The sequence below is a fragment of the Chenopodium album genome, chromosome 1 (assembly GCF_948465745.1).
Source record: "Chenopodium album chromosome 1, dcCheAlbu1.1, whole genome shotgun sequence".
NCBI classification, from domain to species: domain Eukaryota; kingdom Viridiplantae; phylum Streptophyta; class Magnoliopsida; order Caryophyllales; family Amaranthaceae; genus Chenopodium; species Chenopodium album.
Window position 1 is genome coordinate 23,525,074 of NC_137834.1, and position 17,409 is coordinate 23,542,482.

At 43.7% G+C, this 17,409-nt stretch overlaps 1 protein-coding gene across 1 annotated transcript; it reads right to left on the reverse strand.

The window, feature by feature from the left end:
- Positions 1 to 723: 723 nt before the first annotated feature.
- Positions 724 to 4,565, reverse strand: LOC145573044 (uncharacterized). The gene is made up of 2 exons (XM_081631775.1): positions 4,365 to 4,565; positions 724 to 3,200 (listed from the first exon to the last, which is right to left on the reverse strand). The coding sequence occupies exon 2, from the start codon at positions 3,180 to 3,182 to the stop codon at positions 1,026 to 1,028; it is 2,157 nt and encodes a 718-aa protein (XP_081487901.1). The 5' UTR covers positions 3,183 to 3,200; positions 4,365 to 4,565; the 3' UTR covers positions 724 to 1,025.
- Between the last annotated feature and the right edge of the window lie 12,844 nt (positions 4,566 to 17,409).

Consider the following 17,409-nt stretch of genomic DNA (forward strand, 5'->3'; position numbering starts at 1 on the left):
TTATTTGCAAGTTGCAAACATTATAAATTAGTGACCAACCAGTTTTTTATTAAAAATTCCGCGAAAAAGTTAGTGAGTATATTATTTGCAATTTCCAGGAACCTGTTCAACAGGTTTCGGTTCCGGTTCTCATTTTGAGGAACCTGTTGCAACAGGTTCCGGTTCCTGGAATTTTTACAGGGTACCCTGTTATGCTCACCCCTAGCTACAATGATAATTCCAGTATCTATTGGTATGCAATCACAGAAATTTCAGTTGGAGGGATATCTAAATTTGAAGGCAATATTACAAAGGTCAGGCAGCTCCAATGCAAGTGAGCAACCCAAAATGCAGAGCTGAAATAACGATATATCCAGGGTGTATGATATCCATTTATTCACATAACTAAAAGAGTAGTAGTAAGAGTAGCAAAAGAAGGCCTTGTGCTCTGTCAGGACGTCAGGAAAACGAAGTTATTGCTGCAACATTGGATAATTTCTGCTAATCATGCAGCTAACTTCGAAAATAATTTGACATTGTACTCTATCATATGGGCTATGGCAGAATACTAAACAGCCGAAAGGAGTCGTTTAACACATCAATTAACACATCAATTACAAATCTAAATCGGTAATCATGTCTTCCATCCAAGTGGCATCAAGATTAAACCAGTGACTGCCATAATCCATTCTAATTTCAAGTACAGTGTAATCATTACTCAAAAGATAATCTGACAGGAAAGGAGTTGATGGACTGACTTATACATCATTCTAATATCAAGTACTTTGTATACTGTAACCATTTTTATGACATTAATTGGAGCCATAGACCCTTAATTTCCACATCCAATTAACAATAACTATACAGGACTTTAACATGCAAATTTCTGGAACCATAGTAAAGCAATTTGTGTCTAATGGAGTAAAGGGCAGCCACCCGATGTACAGTAAACATTTAAACTATTTACAGAACGTTAGAAAGTCACGAGTATAACTCACCATAATCATGAGCAAAATTGAGGAACAACTGCAAGTCATGCATACATCTTAGGAATTAGAAATAAGTGGAGGCAAGGAATCAGGTTCTAGGTGCCAAGACCATTCAGGTATACCATGGGCTTCAATTCCTGGGACAACAAATGCCTCAATTCGGTGTGAAAAGCTAAGCATCTCTGATCTTGAAACTACTCGGCTTAATGCAAACCCATCACAAAGTTGCTTCTGGAAAAAAGTTTTATATCCCGGAACTTCTTCCAAGCTCGCAGTGCTCAGGCCAGAAGGCTCTGTGAAATCTGAAGTTATTTCAACTATTCGACAATGATAGTCTCTAAAGTCCTGTTGCTTCCATCTTCTATTCCAGTTTTTGTACATCGCCCATACCTCACCTTTCTTGGGATAAATTCTGTAAAACAGATTCTTGGTAGTTCGGTCACAATCCACCAAATGAGAGAAATTACTCAAAGGCATAACAGCAATCCTGGAACCTAGTTTAAATATACCACAACTAACAGGTAAATTCTCTTCAATCCAAGAAATCTCTTCATTATCCATAGGATTGGGATGAGGCTCCAAAAAAGTCACTTCAACTGCTCCCGCCATAAAAACTTTATTCACCAGCGCATACTGCCTAGGCATTTGGTCAGAGCCATCATAGACAGCCCATACTTGACTTGGAGTAAAATCATTGGTTGTCCATTCCATTTTTAGTGAATTACCTACCGAATCCACTGATGAAGGGCATGATGTAGGCCTCTGACTGGTTGAGGAGTTGATGGACGAAGGATCTTGCTGTGGCATATCACCAAATACTCCAATCAATTTCCCACCTTCTAAATCACATGCTGGAAGTTGATGAGAAAAACGATACAAGAACTCTGCAGGGATTTTGAAAGTACGCTCTTGGGCAACTTCAGTCTCTCTTTTGTAAATATTGTTTGATCCATCAACCTTGACTAAGGGCACAGCAAGCATGCCCTCCTCGGAGTAACCTTCAATTATCCTTATTACCTGTAAACTACATGCTTTTTTAGATTCAGGGTTTTCCAACCAATCAAATGGTCGCCAGTCTTTATAAACTGCCCAAACTTCATCTTCTTGTGGGAAAATTTCAAATTCATCATAAGTTGGGCTGACTGTACAAGGAACCACATGGGAGAAAATAGCAGGATCAACTATAGATTCTTCATTTTCATGTAAATTGAATAAACCACATACCACAGGCAACCTGACCTCACACCATTTCCTTTCATCTTCATTTTGTGGTATAGGTCGCAACCAAGTAACATCGAGCCTGAAAGGTGATTCTGAAACGTTATTGATGCGAGCATACCTACGAGGATAATTTTCACTATCATAAGCAGCCCAAATTTGACCGACTTCAAAAGCTTCTGCCTTCTTTGCGTCATCAAAGTTAATGAAATTTTCATGATTCATATGATCTGTTGTGGCTCTTAAATTCTGAAGTGACTTCTCATTTGAAAGATCAAAATCCATAGCTGTAGCTACATTGGTATCAGTAATCTGAGTAGCCTCTGACTTCAATGTGGAAGAATGAAAATTCAATTCTGTAGAGTTAATTCCCTTGTTCTGTTGATTATCATCGGCATCATCTGAATCATCAACTTCAATAGATGTTAAACTTCTTCCACCAATACCTACAAGACCTATTGCAGCATCTGCATTCTTAGAAGCAGAACTTTCACAGACAGGTGAGGAATCATGTTCTTGACTCAAACTCCGACCATTCTGATGCCCCATATCACCAAGAGAACTCACAGACGGAACAAATGATTCACTAACATCCATGCTTGTCAGCCTTCTTGAGTTGAAGATCCAAGTTTTGGATGCGTTTGAAAGAACAGCATAAGCTTCATGGACTAACTTCAAAGCAGGGACAGACCCAGGAAAGTCATCCTTTATTCCTTCTAATAGGCTAACAAGTTTATTGTACTTCGACTCTATTTGAGAATTACTAGCTTCTGGACTAAGTTCAAGAACCCAATACCAATCAATTTCACCATTCAAAGTCAATTCCGATGTACATAAGATGTCACAAACAGTTATCATCTGAGTAGCTATTTTGAAATCTGGAAACTGATTATGGGCTTCAAGCAGCTTAGATCTTGCACCTGCATAGTCCCTGTTAGCAGCCATCCTTTTCGCAACTTCGATTTTTTCCAAACAACTAGACCTTTCTCCTTCCATTTTTAAGAGGCCTAATGCCTACAAAGTTGAATTCAATCTTAGTAAACAACAGATAGTTCAAGGCCTATGATAGAATCTTAAAAGTAAAAACCCTCCAAGCAAATTCTCACACATCACAAAACTACAACTGAACGTACTACAAATGCATCATAACTTCATTACTAAGTTGCAGATGATTAAGAAATATCGAAAAAAATGAAAATGAAACTCGTTTTTCAGAGAACCTTATTCCATGTTCTAATAAAAACATGTAAAATCCCAAAGTTTCCTCTCCTGAGCACCTGTACAAATTTGGTGAACCCTCCTTTTGCTACAAAGCCATGCTTTACTAGTATATAAACAACAGGAGATTATAAACACAGCAAGAACAAAGCTGATTAGCTTAAGAGCAACATTCAGCAATAAACTAAAGAAACTACAGAATAGTATACATTTCAATTCCCTTTTTTTTTTTTTTTTTTTTTTTTGACATCTTGTATTTTAGGAGATAGTTAAACATACTGAACAGATCAATTTGTACTCCTCTGATCGCGCTAAATTAACATTTGTAATCGACTAATTGCGCTGAATCAACATTTCATTAGGAGAACAAATACAGTAATAGTACTTGCCTAGTTTGTTTGTTTGTTTTTTTTTTTTTGGGGGACAGTGGAGTACTTCTGTACTTGCCTAGTTGCATATTAGAAGATTAATCAACTCTCAACTCTAAATTGTAATTAAATCACACTGCATTAACATAATATGAACTTTATTAAGAAACATTTGGGTTAGTAGTACCACTCATGACATTTTATAGGACGAGGAAAAAAATTGAATAATTTCCTAAAAACATTGGTCTATTGGTAGGTTTTATTGCATTGCATTAAGCATATATGTAAACTGTAAACATAAATCATCAAAAAAAAAAAATTGAAACTTTCACAACTGCAATTACCAATGAAGAAAAAACTCTAGAAATTGAGTAAAAAAATACAAATAAAGAGAATTTAATTCCAAATTACCAAGAAAAGAGTAATAAATAAGAAAATAAGCATATTAATTTCCTTAATTTCAAGAAAAAATTGCAGCAATGTAAGTTTCACTTTTTCTAATGCAAATGGCATCAATATATAACACTGATCGAAGCGTGATTTTATCAGTTACACATTGAATTGGGGAAGAGAAATAAGAAAAGATACTTACAGAGTTACTCAACAAAATTGAAGCGGAGAGGAAGGACAGAATTGTGGTAGCTGGGTTGGTTGGAAAAGAATGATGCCTTTTTACTGTCTTTAGAACTAATCTATTTTCATTATGTGTGAAAGGTAACCAAAAAAAAAATATCACAGAAAAGGTTAAAAAGGTAACCAAAAAAATCCCACAATTAAAAAGACTCGGGCTTTGAGAATTGGGAGTCCTTAAATATCAGAAAAATGGTGAAAAAGGACGTCTGCAAATGGTATGGCTGCTCGACACTTGGTGTGCTCAGACTCCCAATTGTTTATTGTCTGACTTTGCGACTGTCCAGTCTGTGGTCACTCAGACAGTGTGTTTGTGTGTTTACTGATTAGACTTGCCCGTTCTATTAGGTATTGGGAACGGCCGCCTCTACCATGTAGTGGGTTATACTTCATTCTCGTTTCAATTTTCAACGGGGGCACTTTAAAGGCAAGAGAATCATTAATTATGTGTCCACTGTCGAGTCCGTTAACTCGATTAGGTTAACATGTGTGAGGTTCTGATCCGATAAGACAATTCATCTTACCTAATAAAATTTTTTTATTAATTCTGTCTCGTCTTAGTCATGGACTAACTTTCATGACTGTACTTTTTTTTTTGACAAAGAGTACTATTAATGAAAAGCATTATTACAACCTAAACTAAGTACAGAAAACAGAAATACACAATAGAACATTGGGGGTCGGACCATACAACTTCTTACGTTTAGAAAACCAAGTGTACTCAGTGGGACAAGAAGCTATTCTTTTAAAGCCACTTAACCTGCAAAACAAAGAGTTAGTAAAACATGCTGGAGACCTGCTTTGCATAGTGGCATATTTCCTTCTAAACCTGGGACGGGAAGACGAGACTAAACCCAACAATCTTTCAGAGGAGGAAGGTCTTGGGTGAACGGGAATCTGCAGAGGGGGAGAAACAGGCGAAACTGGTAGGAGTATTGACGCAACTTCACATGATGACTCGTGACCTGCCATACCTGTGGATGGATCTTCTTGCATCAAATCTGGAGTTGTTTCACACCTATCGTACCCTTCCACAGGGGGGTGACTAAACTCCATTGGTGGAGAAACTTCTTGAGTTTCACCACTATCCATCTTTTTCAAAATATTGGCTACTCGGATGGTAATGAAATTCTTTTGGCGAGAACAGAAGTATTGTACTGTTCGCCCTTTGGAAATCACTCCATACATCGTTGGAGTGAGACACAAATAGGAATCATTTCGCTTTCGGCTTGAAAACCGAAAACTTGACCCTGTGAGATTTGGGTTTTTTGTTTTTGAAGTGCCCTTCAAAACACAATTGTTATCAATAACGTTGGGCCTAAGATCTTGGTTGGTAGGGTTGACTTTACCCTCCAAATCCAAAGAATTTCCACTAACGTCCTTTTCCATTTTGGTGTTGTCTTTCACACCTGAACACCTACGAACATAACCATCTTCACGACCATCTCTTTCCTTTCGTTTCCCTTTTTTTCCTAACTTCCTACCATTATCTTCCTTCCCACAGCGAACATAATCTCTAAACTTCTCATCTTTCCTTGTTACTGCTAGTGCCTCATCAACAAAATCCGGAGACCAACCCAATAAGGATATCACCTTCTTTAGTTTTTGTTGTGACTCACTATTATTGGGATCTAATTTAAGGGCTTGTGCAAGGTCCATGAAAGCTAAGGTTGGTTTATTGAGTTCTAATGCGGCAATCGCCCTTCTATAGTAAGCTTTCACATTAGTAGTATCAAAGCACAAAACCGCTTAACATAATTGACCCACTCTATCATAGTCTTTTACCTTGATGAAGCAAGCACCCAAGTTCAGATTAAGGGACACAGCAGTGCCCGAAAACATCAATTTATCCTCTTCACTACAGACTGAAGCAAAGGACAACAATTTAAGAGTAAGAGAGTATTTTGCAATAGCAGATCCCATTTGATTTTGCTTGTAGAACATGTGTTTTGGGTATTTTTGTCCCTCGGGAGAGTTACGTCACGAAGACTGATCCGACTTGAGCTGCACCTGCACAATAACGGAGACTCCGGGTGGTTGGAGCTCCGCCTCCGACGGTCAAGTTAGTAACTTGAAAAGGAATAAAGAGTACGGAAATTTAGGTGGGTATCTGCTCGGATTCCAAGCTCAGGTGTTTCTCTGATGTAAGAGAATGCAGGTATAAAATGGTAAAACGTTGTCCTCAAAATGAGGGACATCTCCCTATTTATAGGGTCTTTGGGAATTGTGCCCCTGATTAGGTCACTGAACCCTAATCATTGGTGGGCTGCGCCGTTTTGCGGCGTTCTCGAGATTTGGGCCTGAAGGCCGCCTTTTCCCTTTTATTTCTGGAATGACACGTGTCAAGCAGGGATTGGTCCATTTTGGACCAATCCGAGGCTGACACGTGTCACCCTCTGATTGGGCCACGTGGCAGGGTAAAAGACCCTAAACATTTGCCCCTCACAGATGTGACGTGGCACGCCACGTGGCATCTGTGACACATGTCACGCTCTGGTTGGCGGTAATTTTACCGTTACAGAGTAACCGTTCACCTTCCGGGTAAATTACGGAAATGTCCCCAAATTTACCCTCTATATATAGCCGTTTTACCCTCATAATTTTGTACGTTTACAAAAATTTACTAGAGAGAAAAACTTTGAGAGCAGAAGTCATCCGTTTGAGTCAGACGCGAGCAAGAAAGTTTGTTCTTCAGCGACCCAGCCGGTCCCGCCTACTTTCAGATACCAAATCAAAAGGTACCGTCTTTGTCTCTCTCAGCTCTTTTCTTTTTTCACCGCTTGTACATGTTTCTTGCAATAAATGGATGCATCACCAACACACACGGCACAACCTAGGTTAGAGTCCAGCCGGTCACCAGGGAAGGCTGAGTCTAGGACTGGGAGTGCCGGCTCGGGGTGTTGGGACCACCCTTTGCCATGGATTCCGACCAGTTATGTGTCTGTGCAGGACACCATGGCTCGGACAATGCAGACGGCCACTGATCCAAATTACAGAAGCGAAGGCTCAGGCGGCCAAACGCCTGAGGGAGAAACGTCTGGTCAGGGAGACCAGACGGCTCTGGAGAGATCCCCTCCGCGCGCCCCTTCAACCCCTGCTGACTCTTTCTTGGAAGAGTGTGACCAAGGCGGCGACGAGGCCGCCTCTGCCCCCATGGACCAAAGTGAGGAGGGGACGGAGAGTGACAGCTCCGCCTCTACCTCTGAGAGAAGCGATGACTTACCCCCTCTTCCGGATAGCGAGGAGGAAGAAAGGAAAAAGTGGAGCGAGAAGGACGATCCCTTCAACATCCACGTCTCTTCCAAGGACCGGATCCAAATGGAAGAGAACTTAAAGAACTTTACGAAAATGCACCCGCTAGGAGACGGGTATGAGATCCGGGTGCCGCCTGAGCTGGGCACCATCGCCTGGGGGGATGATCAATAGAACGCCAACAACTATTTTGGCTGTTATGAGGCGGCGTTCAAAGCCGGCCTTCGCTTCCCCCTTCACCAGGCGGTGAAGGCAATTTTGAGAGGCTACGGCCTTGGGGTCTGACAACTTACCCCCAACTCCTGGACCAAGATTCTGGGGTATGTTGCCGCCTGCGAGTTCCAGGGGCTTAACCCCGGCTGGGAGGCTTTTGCAAGCATGCACTACCTCAGCAGAAGCCCAGGCGGCTGGAGGGCGTGGTACACTCTAACCACGCAGCCGCAATATATGATGACCTTGGACAAGGTCTCCAAGTTCGATGGCTGGAAGCACAAGTTCTACCTGATGTCAGCCCCAACCAGACGGGAAAACTATGAATTCCGTCTGTACAATAAGAAGCCTGATTTGTTGGGCAGGAAGTGCGCTCTTCCCCGGATCCCAGAGGAAGACTTTGACAAAATAATTGAGGCAGACTTTTTCGGCCTCACAGACGCAACTCAGTCAACCGGGGAAACAATAAAAGTTCCTAAGAATTGGATTCCCAAGAGCGCCTGGTTTAGGGATGAATGTTTCCTGGCCACCTGCGGGCTAGGGCACATGTTTACCAAACGTATGCGCCCGAGTTTATACCGTCTGTGGTATTTTTCTATCGAAATTGATTTATGATTTTGACCAATTTCTTTCTTTTTGCAGAAGAAGCACTAAACATGTTGCAGTCGGAGAAAACTCCCAAGCGGTCTTCTGCGACCATCCGCAAAGATCTTGCAGAGAAAGCTGCGGCCGATCTCAGGGCCAAGGTATTGAGCGCCTGACCCTTTCTATCTTAAGTTTATTTTAAAAACTGTCTTGCCCGGATACTAACCTTGACTTGTTTATTTTTGCAGGGGGGAGAAGTTGGGAAATCGTTTGAGAAGAATCTCAAACGGGCTAGAGAGGAGGCCCCAGCCGTTCTTAACAAAATAAAAAAGTCCGCCTCTGCGTCAACTCCTGGCGCCTCAGCCGGGTCTAAGACGATACGGGTATCGGGGCGACTCGAGAAGGTAGGCGGCAGCCTGGGCCTTGATCTTGTCAAGCCCTTATCAGCAGCCGCGGGGTTCACCACGCCTGCAAGCGGTTCCCGCTTGGCCGGCTCTGAAGGTAAGAACCCTTTTGAATCCCCGCTTGAGCTGGGGTGGCCTTTACGGGTGAAATCCCACTCCCAACAGACGTCATCCTCAGACGGTCGGCAACAAATAGGTGCTGCCTTAGTTTCGCACTCATCACGTATTGATTGTGGTGCAGATCAATCTCCCCGCTGGCCAGACGTCCAGAAGCACGCCAAGGCCATGCTGGAAGCCGTCCGGAAGAGGGATAAGGACAATATCCCTGGGATAGAGACGTTCAATCTTGAACGCATTCTATCCCTTCTGGCTGAGGTAAGAAACTTGTCAATTCAATTTTATTTTTTCCAAGTGTTTTATCCCGCCTGCAATTCTTATACCGCCTGCTTTTTTGCAGGCCATGCTGCGGGTGGACGGGCTCAAACGTCCTTATTCCCGCAAACGGGAAGAGGTAAAAAGGGCCAAGAAGTCCTCCATAGACGCTGATAATATTGCTTTACACTCGACTATCGTAAATGAACTTGAAACTAAAGCAATAATTATGACACAGGCGTCTCAAATCCAGCAGCTGGAGCTAGATCTGAAGGCGGCCGACCAGCGGGCTACGGACGCTGAGACGGCCAAGAAGGGGGCGGAGGAGGCCCAGAAGAAGGCAGACGAGAGCGCCAAACAGGCTGATGAGGCGCTCAAGAAGGCCCAGGCGGACCTTGGCAAACTGAAGACCAAGGTTGAGAGGCTGGAGAAGGATGCTGCTCAAGCTCAGAAAAACTTTGCAGCAACCCTGGAGGCGGAGCAAAACCGCCTTGTTGCTGAGAGTGATGCTGACAACGACGCTCGTATGAAGATTGCTTGGGCTGCCTTGTACCCAGACGCGGATTATAGCATCTGGGCAATGGCGCACAGCTATGCCGAGTACGTGGTGTACTTGAGAGAGAAAGGCGAGCCAGAGCCTGCCTCCTTTGAAGCCTGGATCAACAACAATGAGCCGACTGCGCCTGAGCTTCCTGGTCCTGGTGAAGCGCACCAAATTCTCTCAGATGATGAGGAGAAGGGGGAGGACCAGGAGGCTCCGTCTGCAGGCCAGAAGTGACCCCTCAGCGGCAGTATGCCAATCTTTGCTTTCTTTTAATTCTTTTTATTCAGCGGCTATATGCCAAAACTTGCTTTTTCCGGCCTGCGTGCCGAGTATCCTTGTATTTATCGGCTGTGGAGTCGTGTTAATTAACAATTTCTTTCTCTCCCGGACGGGGTCCGGTTAACATTTTAATCCACTACAACCGTTTGGTTGGGTGGACTTTATGAATTGCACCGACTAAGTCGGTTTTGATCATTTTGCATTTGAATTTTTGTTTTTTGCAAATTTTTATTTTTGCCTAACTTGTCAAAAGCATGCGGCGGTTTCCTGCCTTACTAGTCAATAGTCTGGCTGTCCTTGCCCCTGGACGGCTGTGTGATTGGTTTCAAGTGGAGCTGGTTGATTGACTTGAAAACGTCCGATGCTGCGAAGAGCATGATATGTTTGTAAGTCAGTCAATCACAGTAGTGATTGCCCCAAACCAAGTGCACAGCCGTACACCAACAGGCGTTTCGGTCACTACACAGACGGCGTATGCCCGTCTTGGTAGAGAATTCATAGCCATTGAACTCTTTTGCCCCAATTGGGGTGAGAGGTGCAATTTTTGGAATAAATAACCTAAGTGAGTACTTCAGCCGGTGACCGACTGATGCCTATGGGCATCCGGTATCTAGGAACTTATTCGTTCTTCGTAGGTTATTTTGGTCAGACGGCTATGAGTTGACCAATTTGGTCGTTCAATTTTTGTCGTCTGCATGGATACATAGAACCGACAGATAATCTGTTCTCTGCGACGATTGCACCCGGAGGGGTGTCGCCGGACGCCTTTGTCCATGTTGGGACAGGCGATTTTATAAAATGAGCAACCATCCGGCCATTTTAGCCTCTGGTCTTGTTTGAGACCGGTTGTGTAGCCACTAAACGTTTTTGTGCTTAGTTTCTAAACAGTATTGAATTTACACTAAGTATCGAACTTAGTTTTTTAGACAAACGGGTGAGTCTGGGTATTACCCAGGCGGATAATTAGGCGGTTGAATAAACAAAGTATCAAACCTAATAAACAAGGGATCTGAGTATTACCCAAGCGGTCCAACTAACGTAACCTTTACTAAGTATCAAACCTAGTTGGGTAAAAGAGAGCCCGCCTGGGTATTACCCGGATGGAGAATAAAAAAATAACACAATTTGCAAACAAAATTTACTTTCTCAGAAGTAGTACTTTTTCAGATTGTCTACATTCCAAGTTCTAGGCAGGCGCCTGCCGTCTGGGGTTTCGAGGCGGTAGGTGCCGTCCCTTACTTCTTCATAGATCCGGTAGGGTCCTTCCCAATTTGGTGTTAGCTTTCCTAACTCATTGGCCCTACCGGTTGCCTCCATTTTTCGTAACACTAAGTCGTCAACTTTCAAAGGACGCTTGTGTACTTTTTTGTTGTAGGCTCTAGTCATTCTCAAACGGTAAATCTCATGACGCAAGACGGCATTGCCCTTGCGTTCTGGGAGTGAATCCAATGCCAGGCGCATTGCTTCCCAGTTTGCCTCTTCATCATACAGCATGACTCTGAGAGTCGGCTCGTAATGTTCGATGGGCAAGACGACTTCAGCACCGTAAACCATGAGAAATGGGGTTTCACCGGTTGCCCCTTTCGCTGTTGTCCGGATGGCCCATAGGACATGGATTAATTCTTCTGCCCATAAGCCACCGGCTCTCTCTATTTTCTTTTTAATGTCGTCTGAGATGAGTTTGTTGAAAGCTTCAACTTGGCCGTTTGCTTGGGGCCGGCCAACAGATGCAAAATAGCTTGAGATCCCCTGATCTCCCAACCAAGTTTTTAGCTGAGGCGTCTCAAACTGGGGACCATTATCAAACACCATAGACATGGGTACCCCGTACCGGGTGATAACATTCTTCCAGATGAAGGAAATTACGTCTGAGGTCTTGATGTTTTTAACCGCCTCAGCCTCAACCCACTTGGTGAAATAATCCACAGCCACTAAGATATAGCGCTTTCCGCCTGGAGCAGGCGTGTAAGGACCTAGGATGTCCATGCCCCATTTTGCAAACGGGATTGGGTTGTGGATGGCCGTCAGATCAGTAGCCGGACGATGAATAAGTTTGCCAAACTTTTGACACTTGTCACATTTTTTCACCAATTCCTTGGCGTCTGCCTCAAGAGTGGGCCAAAAGTAATGTCGTCTGGCTCTGACGGCTAGGGACCTGCCGCCTATGTGAGAGGCGCAGAATCTCGAGTGCAAGTCTTCAAGAACTTCCCTCCCCTTTTCTGGGGTGACACACTTCAACAGAGGTTTAAGAAACCCCGCCTTGAAGAGTTCTCCATTTCTCATCTCAAAGCTTGCAGCTCGCTTCTTCAGGACGGCTGCTTCCTGTGGCGAATCAGGAAGGGTGCCGTCTGAAAGATAAGCCCGGATGCCATCCATCCAGGTAGAGCTTCGGTCTAGAACTCCAATGGGATCTTCATAGATGCTTCTCTTTTCCAGAACTTCCCAAAAGACAGACCGAGGCGTATCATGGCAGGCGGAAGATGCCAGTTTTGACAATGCATCCGCCTGATTGTTTTCAGACCTAGGCACCTGATTAAGTCGGAATTCCTCAAGTGCCCCGACCTCTTCTTTGACTGCCTGAAGATATTTGATCATAGCCGGATGGGTAGCCTCATAACTTCCCTCATACTGGCTAACGACCAATTGAGAATCAGAGTAGGCGTCAATTTTCATGGCCCCTGCCGCCTTACACATGCGTATGCCGGCTAGCAGGGCTTCATATTCTGCCTCATTGTTAGAGGCCTGAAACTTGAAGCGTAGTGCATATTCAAATATGTCTCCTTCAGGAGACTCATAGATTACGCCTGCACCCCAGCCGTTCTTTGTAGAGCTCCCGTCTACGTACACTTTCCAAACCCGATCAAGATTATCCGGAGCCACCGGACGAGTCATTTCAACAATGAAGTCGGCGAACGCCTGACCTTTCACTGCCTTTCTTGGTTCGTAAGTGATTTCAAGGCTCTGCATTTCAATAGCCCATTTCAACATTCTCCCGGATGAGTCCAAGGTAGACATTGGCCGCTTGAGTGGCTGGTTCGTGTAGATCACCACCGGATGTGCCAAAAAGTAAGGCTTCAATTTTTTGAATGCCATATACAAAGCAAGGCCAAATTTTTCAACCATGGGGTACCGGAGTTCAGCATTTTTAAGAACATGGCTAATGAAGTAAACCGGGAGCTGCACGCCGTCTCGCTCAGCAAGGAGGACGGCACTGAGGGCATGGTCTGAGACGGCTAAATACATGTACAACGTCTTCCTAGGAAAAGGACTGAACAACCTAGGCAGAGAATGTAAATTCTCTTTCAACCTCTGGAACGCCGCCTCAGCATCATCCCCCCATTCAAATCTGGTCTTCTTCCTGATTGCTTGGAAAAAGTAGAGGCACTTGTCACCTGACCGACTGAGGAACCTCCCCAAGGCGGCCAGAAAACCGGTGAGTCTCTGAACTTCCTTGACAGAGCGGGGTGACTTCATGTCAATCACCGCCTGTATCTTTTCGGGGTTAGCCTCTATCCCCCTTTGATCAATCAGGAATCCGAGAAACTTCCCAAACTCAACACCAAAGACGCATTTCTTAGGATTTAACATAACCTTATGCCGCCTGAGGGTGGTGAATGTTTCTCGGAGATCAACAAGGTGATCCGTCTGTAGCTTGGATTTGACTATCATGTCATCAATGTACGCCTCCACATTCCTCCCAATCTGATTAATGAAGACCGTATTAATCATCCGTTGGAAAGTGGCAGGCGCATTTTTCAAGCCAAACGGCATCACAGTATAACAGAATAACCCCTGATCAGTGACGAAGGCCGTCTTCTCTTGATCTTTCTTCCACAAGGGTATATGATGGAAGCCGGAGTAGGCATCCATAAAGCTCATCAAGGCGTGACCGGCTGTAGAATCGACCAGACTGTCGATCTTTGGAAGCGGGTAACTGTCCTTTGGACACGCCTTGTTGAGGTCTGTGTAATCAACACACATGCGCCATGTCCCATTCGGTTTCTTAACAAGGACCACATTGGCCACCCAGTCGGGAAAATTACAAGGCCGAATGAACCTAGCGTCTAGCAGCTTTTTGACTTCGGCAGCTACTGCCTGACTTCTTTCCTCGCCGTGGTTTCTTTTCTTTTGCCGGATGGGCTTCTTTTTGGGGTCCACGGTGAGTTTGTGGACAGCGAGGTCCGGGCTGACGCCTGACATCTCTTCCACTTCAAAGGCAAAAATGTCTTTGAATTCCTTCAGCAGAAGGTGCAAGCTTGCACCCAAAGTAGCATGAGCAACCGTCCCAACCTTAACAGTACGTTCTGGACGGCTGTCATCCAGAACGAGATCAATGCTTTCGCCAGCCGGTTGGGGACGGAGCTCATCTGACCGTTCACCGGTCAGTGATTGCTATTTTTTCTCTTTCTTCACTTCCACCAGCAGAGGTGCCTTTCTTTTCTTTCCAGCTGCTGGTGGGGCAGGTGCTGGATCGGCATCCTTGAAATTGTCAAGGTCTATTGGTTCCTGGCCGCCTGGGGCCACAGTATCTCGGACGGCTGAGAGATAGCACTCTCGGGCCGTCTTCTAATCCCCATTCAAGGAACTAACAGAGTCGTCATCCCTCTCATACTTGATGAGCATGAGGGACGGGATGATTACTGCCTTGGCTACGTTGAGGGTTGGCCTGCCAAGAATGATGTTGTAGGCGGTCAACTCCTCAACGATCAAGAATCTGACGACAATATGTCGTCCCTGGCCTTTTTCTCCCAGCCGGATGGGTAAGTCAATTCTCCCGACTGGGTAGACCATCCCACCCCCAAAACCAACCAAGGGGTGGGTAACCGGATGCATGCTGCTGACGTTGTATTTCAGCTTTTGCAGGCATCGGAGGCTGATGATGTCTGATGAACTGCCGGTGTCTATAAGGATCCGTCCAACCAACTGATTGGCAACCTTACATTCAATGACCACCGGGTCATCATGCGGGCGGCGGACGCTGCCCCTATCCTTCTCAGTGATCAAGACGTCTGGGAAGGAGGAGCTGGCTTCCGCCTGTTCATCATCATCTTTGTCCATCTTTCGAAGATGGCTCTTGGTGCCCCGGATGGTAGGGCCACCACATGAGAACCCGCCTGCTATAGTGTAGACCGGCTCCTTGTCGGTATCCGAACTACTAGCAGGCTGGGGGGTAGTCTTGGAGGACTGACCCTTGTTTTTCTTTTTTGCCCCGGCTGGGGACTTAGAAATGTAGGACTTCAACAGCCCTTTGTCAGCTAGACGGTCCAACGCACGCTGAAGACTGAAGCAGTCGTTGGTGTCATAGCCGACCTCCTCATGGAACTGACAGAATTTATTCTTGTTCCGTGACTGGACATAACTCTTCATAGGATTCGGCTTCTCAATGGACAGCCGGTCCTTTACCTCCATGAGGATGGAGTTGCAGTCTTTATTAAACTCGTACTTGGGAACGTACGGTTTAAATTCTTTCTTTTTCTTCTAGGACGGATGGTCAGAGTCAGTAACCGCCCAAACTTCTTTTCTTTTCTTGCTCTCTTCTTTGTTTTTAGCCGGCTGAGCTGACCGGTTGTCTTTCTGTTTGTCGGACTTCTTAGAGTCCGACTGGCTACCAGGGGAGCAGAGGTCGGTAGCTTGAATGTAGCTTTCCGCCTCCCTCAGGGTCGCCTGTAAGGTGAAAGCCCCTTTTCTGACGAGGTCGAACTTAAAAGTCGACCCGTCTCTCAGACCTTTGAAAAAGTCTGTAAAAGCTACCTCGTCAGACAGTCCTTGAATCTGAATTCTTATCACGTGGCAGGGTAAAAATACCCTAAACAACATGTTTCCCTCATTTTTTAAACTCTTAACAAAATTGAGAATCCCAAAAGGATTCTCTAACTGCCCAACTGAAAACTCTAACCCTTGAGAAGAGATATCATTCTCTTCAACATGTGAAATACACAACATACCCCTTAGTTCTTCAAAACTAGCCATAAGACCGAAACAAAGTACTAGTAGAATAAAACACTAAAGGAAGGCAGAAAACTAAACCTCTAGGCTTCCCTTTAATTACACAAAAGTAAACATACCAGAAAGATGAGAAATCCAGCGACCAAAGAAAACCCTAATCTTATTGCTACCAATTGAAGGGCACCGGAGAGCAGTGACGGGTGAGCCACGAGATGGATATAATGACTAACACAAGCAACAAAAAATAACAGCAATAAGTGAAAATATAGGCAGGGCTGAACCACCAAAGGGGAACTCTGCAATTTTCACCAGCAGACCAAAAAAACAAAAACTAAAAGGCAGAAAGGGAGATAGAAGAAGTGATTGAGCTCGCCGGCGACGGCTAAGCGAGCCGCGCCAGTCGCCGACGAGCAGTGGCTGGGAAAAAGGGGAACGGTGGGGGCGGTGAAGGGATAGGAACGAGGGTTAGAGAGAGAAAGGGATAGGAACGACGATTACATGTTTCATGACTGTACTTGATAACCCTATGTTAATTAAGAGGGTATTTGGCTCAAGAAGAGGAAGTGTGAAAGTAAAGTAATCGACGAGTGAGAAAATGTGATTACTCATCTTTAAGTGTAACAATTTGATCTTTTGCACTACTTTTTTATAAGTAATAGTATCGACTTAACTTTTCAATCAGCATATATAAAAAAAAAAAAAAAATAAATAAATAAAAAAAAAAAAAAAAAAAACATTGTTACTTGTAGGTTGTAGTACTAGACAATATGCTGTTGAATTAGTCACAAATTAATTAAACTTGAACACAATAAAAGGGGTCATGTTAGGTTATCAATGTTAAAATTATTTTAGTTTCATTCATTTACTTCTTAAATCTCTTTTTCAAAATGCGTGTTAAAAGTCAATGTTGCAATTAAAAAAGGAAAAATTGTGCAGAATTATCTCAAATTTGTCTCATTTGCCGAAAATAATCTCAACTTTTGTGTACTTTTTAATTTGATTTTTTTTTAATTCTTTTTTTTTTTACTAATCATGTGCTAGCACATGTTCGGCAAATTGTTATTATAACAAGTTGGATAACCAGTTGGGACCACTAGAAGCAATTTCTTGTTTAAGTTCGGATTATGAAAAAATAATCAATAGTTGAGATTATTTTCGGTGAATGAGGCAAAGTTGAAATTATTCTAGGCAATTTTTCAATTAAAAAATTAACCAAAAAAAGGTATTACTTCGTACTAAGAAAATTATGGTAAAAGCTAGTATCTAACACTTTCATGATTAGGTGCATGGATTGTTTATATATTTTGTTTACTAAACTCGATATATTATCTTTATTTTCTGCATGATGCATGGATTTAGATCAGCTCAATGAGGATCTTAATTATTAAAATCGTGTTTAGAACTTTAAATATGTA